Raw genomic sequence first — 13,503 nt, 5'->3', positions numbered from 1 at the left:
TAATAGACATTTGAAGCACTTTACTAAGGCAGCGCCACACATATTTAATGAAGTCCTAAAAAGGCACCTAGTGCGCAGTAAAAGGTGAGGTAAATCAAAAATAAAAATAGATGGCTTAAAATAGAATTCATGGCCTCAGGCAAACTATAAAGCTGCTAATCTGCTTTCAATGCGAAGTGCACAGCTACAAATACTTCACAGTTGAAAAACACTGAGAAAGGAAGACAAGGTGCAGCTTTTATTTTATGTGTGTGTGTGTGCACGCACGCGCGCACGCGCGCGTCCGAATGCGCGAATCCACCTGTGTGTAAAGGATCATTGTTTTCTGATTGGTTTTATAATTCCTTTTCCCTTTTCAGTGACAGTGAAAACTGGTTTTGTGAGTGTCCAAGGCTGTACTCAGGCAGGATGTGCCAGTTTGCAACCTGTGAAAACAGTCCATGTGGAAACGGTGCCACCTGTGTTCCTAAATCCAGGATAGATACCCTCTGCCTCTGCCCTTATGGGAGGTCTGGGCTCCTCTGCACGGAAGGTAAGAGTATTTGATTATTAAGCATTGAGCACCGCAAAAGGAGATGAGGAGCATAGAAGTCACTCACAGAAATCAAGGACAGCACCTGACTGATCAAATATGTCTAATCGTTTCCTTGGTTCTTTCCAAGTCAATCGAGACAAGACCTGTTAATGAGACTAATCCCTGAGCATGTATTTCTCACAGCCATCGTGTAATTACAAAGGAGGTAATGAGTTTACCCTGAGGTTAGACTATGGAAAATCTCTGTAGTATAAAATCTCAAAGTCATTCTAATGCTCAGAGTAACAAGGAAAATCAGATGCAATACATGAAATCAAAATATTTGATGTCATTTTGGAAAACTGAGGCAACAATATTAACAGATCTCTGTATTGTAGACCAGTCATTTTTTTGTTTAAAGACAATAAACTCCGTGATAGTTATTATATAGCAAGGAACAAAATCACAAATAATATCCATGTGGCTCTCCTTCAGAAAATCCTAAATTACAAAAAGGTACAAGATGCTATAAGATTGTTTTAGGAAGCAGCTTGCCAAAGAATGTAATGTTAGCTTTGATATACAGAAATAAATATCAATTTAAGTCTTTCTAGAAATAATTAAAAGTATTTGGTATTAATATTTTATCAACTCAGGATAGGAATTGTTTCATCTTTATTTTGCCCGCAAAAATTTTTTAAAGCAAAGTTTACCCCTTTGGTGCTAGTGGTATTTGTTACCAAATTCTGGAGTAAGTCTACCAAAATGAGCACAGGTCCCTATGCCCCAGGTATACAACAAAACAAACAGATCTTACCTGCTCCGACTCATCAAAAAGTTGGAGCACCACACCCTGATATAACAGGTGTGAAAATGGAAATGACTGAAAAAAGAATTCATAACTAAAAAGTATTGAAAGGAGGGAATTGAGACAACGGATTTTTATGTAGCTGGGAGAAGGGGAGTTAAGAAGTACTGAGTTTCATTCTCTATGTGGAAGGTTATATTAGAAGTTAGCCAAGTCATTTTGTAATAAGAAAAGGTATCACAGACTGGATGGAATTGAAATTTTGTCCTTTCCAATAAAAACCTCATGCTTCTTAGAACCATTCTATCAAGCTATTGAAAAATACAGTTGGTCACAAAAATTTTTATTACTAAAGGGTGAATCATCAGTTTTGCTTCCTAGTTGAAAATCAGACTTACCACATGAAATAAGAAGTGAAGATTTATAAGAACGTCTTCACATATTTACAAAAAAAAATTGTTTTCTCCTATCTTTTGGTCTCATTAGGGCTCAGAGATGCAGCAACTTATACATTATTGAGACAAGAAATATTAGACAAAATTTGTTAGACTCTCTGTTTCATTGTAGGTAAGAAGGAATTCCTACATGCACCCATCCAGAGGAATTTCTCAAAACAGTTAGCCTATCCAATAATATATTCCACAAATGTGCCAGAGTAATTTGAGATTCCTACCCTCATGGAGCTTTTCTTCTAATTGAGAAGATTAAAAGAAAATAAAAATGGCTCAAGACACAATATAAAGTGTATGAAAAGATTTATGAAGGAAATAAACAGGGAGCATAGAGAGTAAGCAGGGTGGGGGAGCAAGGGTACTGTTCCAGACAGGTGCTCATGATAAGAGCGACTCCAAAAAGGGAGAGACTGTGCTAAAGCCTATAGAATGCAGAGTATAACCTATGAAAACCAGGAAAACAACTATTAGAGCAAAAGTTTCAGAAAAATGGAAGACCCTTAAGAGAGATAGAACCTACCTTTTTTGAAGAATGAAAAGGTGCTAGTCTAGCAGAGCATATGGAGCAAGAGAGAAAAGCATATCTGACATGAGCAGAGCCTACATCACGTAGGGTCTCAGGCACATGGGAAGGTTTATTGGCTTTTAATTCTCAGTGCCTTAAGAAGCCACTGGAAGATTTTATTTTATTTTTAATTTTTATTTATTTCTAAGAGACAGAGACAGAGCATGAGCAGGGGAGGGGCAGAAAGAGAGGGAGACGGAATTTGAAGCAGGCTCCAGGGTCTGAGCTGTCAGCACAGAGCATGATGCGGGGCTCGAACGCACAAAAACTGTGAGATCATGACCTGAGCTGAAGTCGGACATTTAACCAACTGAGCCACTCGGGTGCCCTGCCACTGGAAGATTTTAAAGAGGCAAGTGTGTATATGTATTTGTTAAAACAATTCTGACTGCAGTATATTGATTTTAAAAGGCTTTTGTCAGTGACCCTGATGAGAGATAATTTTGCCTATGACCAGGATGATGGTGGTGGAGATGGAAATAAGTGGATGAATTTGAGATCTATTCTGGAGACAGAACTGATAGAACTTGCAGGGAAGTGTTTGAGAAGTGCTGAATCAAGAACATCTAGATTTCTCTATTTGTTTGGACTATAGGTAGATTATAGTGCCATGAGGAGGACTGAGGGCATAACAGGGGTTTTATAGGGCATTATTGGGATGTAAACAAGAGTTTTATTGGGTACAGATGAAGGAAGAGATACCTGTTAGATATCGAAACGGAGAAGACATGTAGGCAATCAGATAAATGATCCTCAGGCTCAGGGGAAAGAAAGGTCATGACTAAAGATACAATTTGGAGAGTCATCAAAATAGAGGCAGTGGTCAACACCATAGAACCAGAAATTGTCTGAGGAAAAGGTATAGACAAAGAGAAGAAGAGGGCTGAGGACCAATCCCCTCCAAGATTCCAATATTTAGGGATCTAGTAAAGGAGAGAAAGCCATGTGAAGTACCAGTACCATCCCCCAGACAAGCATCCCCCCCCATCATCTTTCAGCCCATAAATATCACTCCTCTTGTGATGTTGCATTGTATTAGCCTAAGTTCCCCCCATCAAAGCAGAACCTGGATAAAGAATTACATTCAAGTAGTTTATTTTGGAAATGATCTCAAGAAACAGGAGTGTAGTAAAGACTTGGAATAAAACAGGAAAGGGGAGACAGTACAGAGGTGTCTTATGGAATTGAGTCAGGGACAGCTATTATTGATTCTCCTGGGACCTTATGAGGAACTATCTAAAATGAGTCTCAAAATTGTCTGCTCTTATGAGGAAATATATAGAATGAGTCTGAGAATTGCCTGCCCCAAGGGACAAAAGAGAGAAGCATTTAACCATTGACTCGTGGTTCCTTTTGATTGAGGATTGCTCTACAGGACCTTAATTTTCCCACACTTCTCCATTGCCATAGAAAACTGGCAAGTGTGCAAGCTCTTGCAGGCATCTCAGGCAGGCCAAAGCACCAGAGAAGCTGGGGATCAAGGAAGGAGTGCTTAACATATCAACATTCCCTAAACAATCACGAAAATGCCCACTCAAAGTGTCAGCTCCCTCCAGGAATCATCTTTGCATCCAGCAGGCATCAAGGCTTTCTTTACTCCCCCAACTAGCATGAGGTAGTGCCCCGTATCATTTCTTAGACCATTCACTGGTCAGTCTCATGGCCAGGAGATTCTCTAGAACATGCTGAATCTGTATCTATTCAATAGACAAAAGCATAGAACTAACTGATAAGCATAGTTGTTGCCCAGTTGCAAGTACACGTGAGAAAAGGCACAGAATAATATCCAAAACTCCCTTTTTATCTTTGCCTTTGTGTTAATACCAGAGGATAAAAAATCAGCTAGTTTTATCAGCAGTTGTCTTTGCTACATAGCACTTTTCTTTTCGATTATAGCCATATCTACCATACTAATATATTCTTTGGGGGATAATAGAAAATATAATTATGACGTTTCCTACCTTGTTGATGTTTCCACTGGGGAATTCATTCCGAGGCAATCATGGCAGTGGTGATGGGAGCCAAAATAAACAAACACTGCAAATGGAAAATTCGCAGCTGCCTTCCTTTGTAAAGTGCTTTACTCTCCACATTTGTGCTTCTCATTCACACTTCCTGTTGCCTCTTTCTATGCAGGAATAATCTCTTCTTGTTTTCTTAACCACATCATTTTAAAGGCAGGGGGGCAGGGGGACACTTTACCTTATGTCTTGCCCTCTCTGTCTTTTCTAAAAATATGGCTTAATTTACCTTATCCTCCCCACCTACAGCTCTCAATGGAACGTGGCTTTTGAAGAAAGCAGTGTAACATGCAGATTAAGAGCCTAGGCCCTGGAATCAGTGTGACTAGCTTATAAAATCCCCATTCTACTACTGACTAGACTACGGTGTGATCTTGGGCAAGTCACCTGATCTCTCTGTATTTCACCTTCAAGGGGTCTAATAATAGAACCTAAATTACAGAGTTCATGAGAATTAAAGGAGATAATTCATGTAAATTGCTTAACACATCACTGGACATATAGAAAATACTTTTTATAAGAGCGTTCAAACCAGGCTTCTGATACTCACAGAGAAATGCCGTATCTTGTCATTATGGGAAAGAAGGCTGGATCTCCATCCTCCCTAGAAAGAAAACTCTATAGAATGTCAAAAGAAATCAAAATTAATTTCCTTTCAAGAATTTTTCTAAGTTGGTGACACTCTTCATGGTGATTAGAGACAAGCCAGGGGTATTACAAAGTCAGGTAGGAAAGCAGCGCTCCAGGGATACAGATAATCACCAGGCTATTTAAGGACATGATACCTCTATAAAGCAGCTTAATGTCAGGCTGGCATTTTGTAATGGCATATTTCAAGTACATGTAATTTTGTCATGTAAGCTCGTAACTCTTTTGATAGCATCCACTCTGATATGATCCAGCTTTTTCTCTCCGACTCAACAGCTGTTTGATTACCCTGCCGTTCAACCCATCTCAATATCCCTCATTTCTCTCCATGTTTAAATTCTATATTTTCCAGCTCCTGGTTACAAAGAAATGTTAAAAGATCAAGCCCAACCCCATAGGGGAACAAGGAGACAGGGGTGATTGTGGCCACACAAGAAAGCACTCAGGAAAGTAATTCCTCTTGCTTAGGGTTGAAGGCAACCTTTGAGCGTCCTGCATTTTTTCTTCCTTAAGAACTGAGGGAATTGCCTCTCCTTTTGCTCACTGGGAAAGTTCACACCTCTGCCTTTTACCTTTTTTTCTATTTCAGCATCTGTAGAGAGGAAAAGTTAGATTGGCACATCTAAAAAAGTAACACTTAAAATAAATATATATATTATTGTATACTGGAATGTTCTTGAAAAAACAACTTTGATGGACTCCTGCAATCCAACCCACTGACAATGAATTAGCACCTTTCTTCCATCTATGGAAGTGGCAGTCCTAGCAGAGCAAAGTTACAGTTATTGTTCCAATAATTACTACCAGTACTATGTGTTTATAAGCAAATGAGTGAGTGTGTGTGTGTGTGTGTGTGTGTGTACATACATGGGAAAGATTTCTTAAGCACAGTCTTTCATTAGGTTTAGAAATTGCTTACGTGTTTATAGTTATTGCTGTTATGTTTCTCTAAAGGCATTATGCTTCCTACCAGTGAGTGGTGTTGGATTTAGTTACATACACACATGCACACACCCCTATTAAAAACAAGATAGTAAGGTATTTTGACTTGGGAAATTATATTAATTCTGGCAGTCTGTCAGTCACTCAACCAATATATTCCCTCTTTATTTATCAATACATTCTGATTGTTTTGAGGGCAGAAATGTACCCAGCTAAAATTTCCCAGCCACATGGGGTGCCTCAGTGGCTCAGTGGGTTAAGTGTCCGACTTCAGATCAGGTCATGATCTCAACTGTTTGTGAGTTTGAGCCCCACATCGCGCCCTGCCCTGAGAGCTCAGAGCCTGGAGCCTGCTTCAGATTCTGTGTCTCCTTCTCTCTCTCTGTCCCCCTCCCACTCATATTCTGTCTGTCTCTGTCTCTCAAAAATAAACATTAAAAAATAAATAAATAAAATAAAATAAAATAGAAGTCCCAGCCTCCCTTAAAACAATGTTGCTATAGGATTAAATTATGATAACTGGATATAAGAAGTGTTAGAGTATTGTATTGACCTCTGGAAAAGCCCCTGAAGAGTGGCATGACCCCCAGCCTTGCTTCTTTTTAGGCTCATTCTAAACCTAGAATGTGTATGAGGTGACTCAAATTCCAGAAGTCATCTTGGTTCATAAAGTGACCTTGAAAATACATGCTAAGATGGTGAAACAAAAACATGAAAAAGCTTAAATTCCTGATAACCATAAAACTACCATACCATACAGGGTTTGTCTAACATCACACTTTCTGTTAATTAGGGAGAAATAATCTATTTTGTTTAAACCTCTGTTATTTTGACGGCACCTGGATGGCACAGTCAGCTAAGCAACCAGCTCTTGGTTTCAGCTTAAGTTATGATCTGTGATTTGTGGGATTGAGCCTCACGTTGGGCTTTGTGCTGACAGCATGGAGCCTGCTTGGGATTCTCTGTCTCCCTCTCTGCCCCTCCCCCGCCAAAATAAATAAATAAATGTAAAAAAAACTCCATTATTTTGTTATACATTATTTGTTATATGTAGCTAAACCTAATTTTTACTGATACAATCAGTGTCAAGGTTTCACTTTCACTGAACTTTATAACCTGATATGTTTTCTCAAATATTTCTGATTTTATTCATAAGCCCTTAGATTCCCTCTCAAAGAAAGAGAAAAGTATGAGATTTTTGTATCTTCTCTTCTTTCAGTCTAGAAGATTTTACAACTTTATAAAATATATTTTGCAACCCAGCAAAAGTGTGGTATGAAAATTGTTCCAATATTGTTAAAAAATATCAAAGTAAGCAGCAAAATGAAAACTATATTTTTGCAAATTAGAAAAATAATAAGAAAGCAAATCTTAGATCTTATGAAACATTACCTCTCATTTTAAAAGTACCCTCATGGGCCAATTTCTAATCATCACACTAAATGAAAAATTAAATTAGTTCATAGATTTTCACATCTCAGTTCCTAGGAAGGCATGCAGCTAATATTATCTGCTTTTAAGCAGAGAACAAAGAATATTCACTATCAAACTCTTAACTGTTTGTCTCTGGAACACTATCAGTAGAATACTCAACTGTAAAGGCCAAATTTTCCTTTTGTTCATTCCAGCACTTTGTCATTATTTAGCAACCTCACAGAATTTTCCCTACCAACACAAGCATTTCCTGCTTATTAAAAATGTCTTTAAAATGGATAGACTATGCACAGGAGTAGAATTGTCTGTCCTGAATATATTTATGGCAAGTTGATTTTGTAGACGTTTGTGGAAATGTAACCCTCTGCAGTTTATCCCATAGCTCACCAGAGAATTTAACTTTGCAGGTCTGTCAGCCCAGACCCTCCCACAAAGAGTCAATTTTTTTTGTATCAAATGAATACTGTCAGATCCTACCACACCTATCAGGTTATGGTTGGTCAGTTTAAGAGCTGTGCTAATGGGATGCACCTGCCAGTTACCAAGCAATGGAGAGCACAAACACATTTGTTGCACATTAAAAAATTCTTCACAGAAATGGAAAATTGATTAGAGTCTGAGTAAATATATGCGACATGAAAAACTGTAAAGTCAACATTTTATGAAGAGGCAATGGAATTTATTGATTGTTAGGAAAGAAATAAACAGGGGTGGAGATGCCTGTATGTGATGTAAATTGCCTACCATTCTATACGATGATTAGCAGTTATTCAGTTCAAGGGGTTTTTTGTTTGCTTGTTTATTTCCACTGACACTCTCACATCGCCTTTTCGAATATTTTGTCATTCCATGACTTTGTGCTTGAAAATGGCTTTCTATTTCCCTTAGGCTGAGGTAAGAACTGCTTAAAATAAAGCACAAACCTGACATGGGAAAACCCCCACCTTCTCCTCTAGCCCTCTTATTCACCCTCTGTCAGGTCAAACTATTTTGTATTTATCTTTTAAATATTGGCCATATATTATACCAGCCCTCCCTCATACAGTAAGCTCTGTAAAGGTAGATATCACATCTGTCTTGGCCATCACCATACCTGTGGAGTGGCAAATGTTGCCTGGCAGATGGTAGGCTCTCAATTTTTTGCTGAATTGAAAATGATCTGAAACTTCTTCAGAATATTCATGTAAGCTGTTACCCTGAGCCTACTACTATTATGACTATTACTTGGGATCTGGTCAATAAGTATTTATCAAATTGAAAAAATAAACCAATAAAACAATCAATAAATGAATAATCTAATATAGAAAATTTCCAAAAGTATGTTCCACAGCACACTAGTGTGGTAAGGTAACCCATAAAAAAGAGTTTGTTGAAATGAACTCAACATCTACTGAGCACTTCCTATATGCCAGACCCTCAGCTAAGTACTTTACCTTCATCTTCCTACATGACCCATGTAATAACACAATTAAGTATGTCATTATTTCCATTGTGCAGATAGGGAAACTTAAATAACCAGTCCAGGGTGGTGGTCGGTTCAGTCAGTTGAGGGTCTGACTCTTGATTTTGTAATGATCCCAGGACCGTGGAATCACGTCCTGTGTCAGGCCCCATGCTGAGTGTGGAGCCTACTTAAGACTCTCTGTCTCTCTCTCTGCCTGTCCCTCTCCCTCTCTGTCTCTTGAAAAAAAAATAATAATAACAATTAATATTTAAAAATTAAAAAAAAAATTTTAAGTAGCCAGTCAAAAGTGAAATAGTTCATGAGTGGTGGGTAGATCTGGAATCCAGATGTCTCTGACTTCAGCCTTTCTTTAAAACATCATATAGTACTCTGCCCCTTTTTTAGGAATTCAGGTGTATAGCAGCACAGTGAAGTCTATTGGAAGTCCTGTAATAACACAATGTTAAGCCAAGGAGCTCTTCTTTCTCACAGAGCAAGCCTTTCATAGAATACACTGGAGTTGCTCCCAAAGTGGTATATGTATACTCCACTGTGTCATTGGAATAAAATATTAGTTCTCTTTTTTACCTCAATCTTTGAATTTCTACTTCTGTGCTTTATCATGTCCATATTATATTAGTATATTAACACACTAACAACAATTTTAAATAAATAATATATATGAGCCATGATCTAAAAAGTTTAGAGACCTTTCCCTTTCAAACATGGCCTGACATTTTTATTAATTACATTGATTTCATAGAATTAATTTAGAGAAGCTGATTTCAAATTATGGTTGAAATGTTTGGGGGTCGGTGGTGCCTCGGTGGCTCAGTCAGTTAAGTGTCCAACTCTTGATTTTGGCTTAGGTCATGATCTCACGATTGTAAGATGGAGCCCTCATCTGGCTCTGTGCTGGGTGTGGAGCCTGCTGAGATTCTCTCCTTCTCCCTCTGCCCCTCCTCTGCTTGTGTGCTCTCTCTCTTCTCTCTCTGAAAGAGAGAAAGGGAGAAAGAAAGAAAGAAAGAAAGAAAGAAAGAAAGAAAGAAAGAAAGAAAGAAAGAAAGAAAAAGAAAGAAAGAAAGAAAGAAAGAAAGAAAAAAGAAAGAGAGAAAGAAAAAGAAAGACAGGTCTGGGATATTTAATATGTAAAATTTATTATATAGTTCCAGTTGGCTTATATTGTTAAAACAATGGAGTGGCATATTCAAAATCTGTTTATTTATGTTTTTAAAGTACATTAAAACCACCCACTCACCCCAATACAATTAAATTTACTTAAATTTGCATTCTCTAAGTTCATGGTAACTGAGCTGTGGAAAAGACAGTAAGAAGACTATGGATGCAGGAGTAGAGTGACTACTGCTTCTGCTAATACCAGCAGCAATCTCACTATAGAAAGTCAAGGATTAAATGTGCATATGCCACAGAGCCATTTTATGGAAATGTGTTCATTGGTGGTAGGCATTCCCAAACAGAGTCACATAAGGCCACTGAGACCTAAACTATACAGAATAAGATTAAGTGGGAGCTATTTCTCCCTTTTATGCATTGCAATGTAATAAAAATGAAAAGTGCTTAAAATTATATTATGCATTGATCAGTTAGGGTTTTGTTTTTTCTTGATTTTTCTCAGTGAGTCAAATGATATGATGCTTGCTTTTTTTTTTCTTTGTATTTTTAGCAAATGATGACCCTTCAACACTGTAAGTGTCCTGAATATTACCCAACTTTGATAAGGAATCACATGATCCGTTAATATGAATTCCCACTCATAAAATGGGGGAGTTGCAAGTTACATTTCACATATATGATACAATTAAGTAAAGCCGAAAAGAATGCCACTTTTAGAGATATCATTTTGTCAACTCAGATAAATAATTTCTTAGAGAAACATATTAATCCATCAAAGGGGCATTTTTAGAAAGTATATCAATTACTGTAGAAATGGTTAGTCAAAATAATTAAACTGATAATTTCAATGCTCTCATGCCCTACATGTGTGATTAAAAGATTTGGCCTATGTGGTCTGGGATTACTATCATTATGCGTTTGTGAAACGAAGATTAAATGGGGGAATAATGAGGAAAAAGTAGAGGGAGAAAGGGAATATTTCTGAAAATTAATTATAGTTTGTAACCAAATCTTGACTGCATGTGTACCTCTGTTGTGTTAAGAGTATCTAATGTATCCAACATATACATGCTTTCCACAATACTGAGCATTCCATATACTTTCTCTTGCCTTAACATATCCCTACTCTTTTTTTTTTTCAACGTTTTATTATTTATTTTTGGGACAGAGAGAGACAGAGCATGAACAGGGGAGGGGCAGAGAGAGAGGGAGACACAGAATCAGAAACAGGCTCCAGGCTCCGAGCCATCAGCCCAGAGCCTGACGCGGGACTCGAACTCACGGACCGAGAGATCGTGACCTGGCTGAAGTCAGACGCTTAACCGACTGCGCCACCCAGGCGCCCCAACATATCCCTACTCTTGAGAAATAAAGGATAAATCCAAAGGTAAGGGTAAGCAGTCTTACATAATCAAGTCATGATCCCAGTTTGGTACTAATGATGACATTATAAACCCTGAATGTGAATGTGAATGTGAATGTGAATGTGAATGTGAATGTGAACGTGAACTGCAAAAAGGAGTTCTACACATCCAGTATCAGTGGTATGCTTATGTCTCAAAATGTATGAACTATTTAATGTGAACAATAATTCGCAAAGAGCTATTTGAGTCCTTATTTTTGTAGGTAGAACATGTTACAGGGATTACTAAGAACTAGACTTCCTATTCATTTTTGAAATTTCGTAATTTGAAGAGTAAAAAAAAATTAACTTGGAAAAGCCCACCTATTAAAATATTTTAAATTAAGGTGCTTTTCCTAGAGGCTAAACAATAGACAAATGGAGGTGTATTTTTAATTCCCTTGTTCTAATGAAAGCACATTGGTCCTAGGTAAGGGATTTTCTGGGAGTAAATTAACTCTTTCCTGACTCTGCTGTTGTCAGTAACTTTCGAGCATCACTAGTGTCTTGTAGTTAATATGGCTCTTTGAAAGTCAGCATTTTACTGCCCGTTTCAATTTTCATCCATGACTTAACACCTGGCAGGGAGCATCCCATCTTTTCCAGAGGGCAAATCTAAATATTGCACCTAATGATTCAGTCTCCAAAATGACATTTTGTAATTCTCTTTGCCATCCTAAAGGGGCCAAGGGTATTTTTGAATCTCATCTTTTTTGTTCTTGTGTATTAAATCCACTTGAAATTGTCAAAGCGAGACTCTTTCTGCCCCCAAGACTTTAAGCTCTAGAGAAAGAAAAGCTGTCATCAGCATGAGTGGTTGATAATTCTGCTTGTTGGAGTGTATCCCTGTCAGTCTCCAGGTGGATGGCTTAACATACACCTTGTTGACAGCTACCACCAAAGGGGGCTTTCCTGAAGGAATATCACTGTGGCTGCCCTGCTGAATGAGCCCCCTAAGTACTTGTCAGCGTTGCTATCTTAACCATGGTGGAGTTGCTTTTTCCTGAGATAGCTGTATCCTCTGCATTTTAAGTTTGATTGCCCGTGTAAGCTTTAAAAGCAGAATGTTTAAGAATTATAGATTTCAGAGGTCTTTTTGTTTGTGGACTGTAAAACCCTTTTCCAGTGCCGCCTGCTTCTTGCCTCCATTATACCTCTCTCCTCCATTACTTGTTGCAATAAACAAATACTTTTGAGAAAAGTGCATCATTAGCATCCTGGATTTTGAGCTACTGAATTTTAATATAAATTAGTGTAGCAAAAGGAAAACGGAAAACCTCAACAACCATTTGTCCCACGCGTTATGATAATTAGGGAATTACACAATTTCCCATCCTGCAAATCAAAGGACTTAAGGTGCCTCTCTGCCAACATCTAAAAGCTTTCCTGGTTATTCAACACTTGCCCTGTTGGAATAAGAGAATATCAGAACACCTGTGCAATACACAAAGGGCTACAAATTTATGGGTGTATTAAGCAAAGTCTAATTATAACTTGATAAAAAAAAATCCCCCTGACAAAAGCCTATTTCCAAAGAATCAGCTTTTAAAAGAACAAACTTAGAAATTATTGTATCCCAAATGTGCTACTTGGTAAAATTGAAAAGAAGTGTTGCTCAAAGCATTCTTAGATACGGATGGCAAAGGAACAACACCTCTTTTTTCCACCCTTTATTCTCCAGAGTAGAGTGGGGTGACGCATCTTATCAACTCTTTAACATCTGCAGGCTGTTAATTAATGAACTTCATTGTTTCAGCAAACTCAAACAGATACTGTTTTATTAACGAACAAGTCTTTATATCACTTTCTAGATGATTAAACTGAAATTGGCAGTATTAAACTATTAGTGTTGTGTGATGCGGAGGCCCTACACTTGGAGAACAGAGCTCAGATTCAGGCCCACGGTGTGAAACAACCAGCTGTGTGACCCCCTACAAGTCACTTCACTTCCTGCGCTTCACTTTCTCTTTCTTCATCAGTTAATAAAGGAGCTGAATAGATTACCTCATCTTCATTTTTTTTTTTTATTCCAGTCAGAACTCTTAGATTGAGAATAGGGAAAATCAATTAGGAGTTACTCTTGCTGATTCAAGTGCAGTTTTATTTTGTGTCTCCTTCATTATAGGTCACTACAGTTCA

The 13,503-nt window shown here is 37.9% G+C and overlaps 1 protein-coding gene across 1 annotated transcript in view; it reads left to right on the top strand.

Moving 5' to 3' along the window:
* The first annotated feature begins 327 nt into the window (after nucleotides 1–327).
* Nucleotides 328–13,503, top strand: part of LOC122489665 (protein eyes shut homolog) — a 134,396-nt gene continuing 121,220 nt past the window's right edge. Inside the window, exon 1 of the mRNA XM_043591725.1 lies at nucleotides 328–532. Within this exon, the coding sequence (XP_043447660.1) occupies nucleotides 409–532 (124 nt within the window). The 5' untranslated portion in view covers nucleotides 328–408. The remainder of the gene's footprint in view (nucleotides 533–13,503) is intronic.

Source organism: Prionailurus bengalensis, chromosome B2, assembly GCF_016509475.1.
Source record: "Prionailurus bengalensis isolate Pbe53 chromosome B2, Fcat_Pben_1.1_paternal_pri, whole genome shotgun sequence".
In the NCBI taxonomy this organism is placed as follows: domain Eukaryota; kingdom Metazoa; phylum Chordata; class Mammalia; order Carnivora; family Felidae; genus Prionailurus; species Prionailurus bengalensis.
The sequence above is the reverse complement of the archived record's forward strand: the minus strand, read 5'-3'. Positions and strand labels throughout refer to the sequence as shown.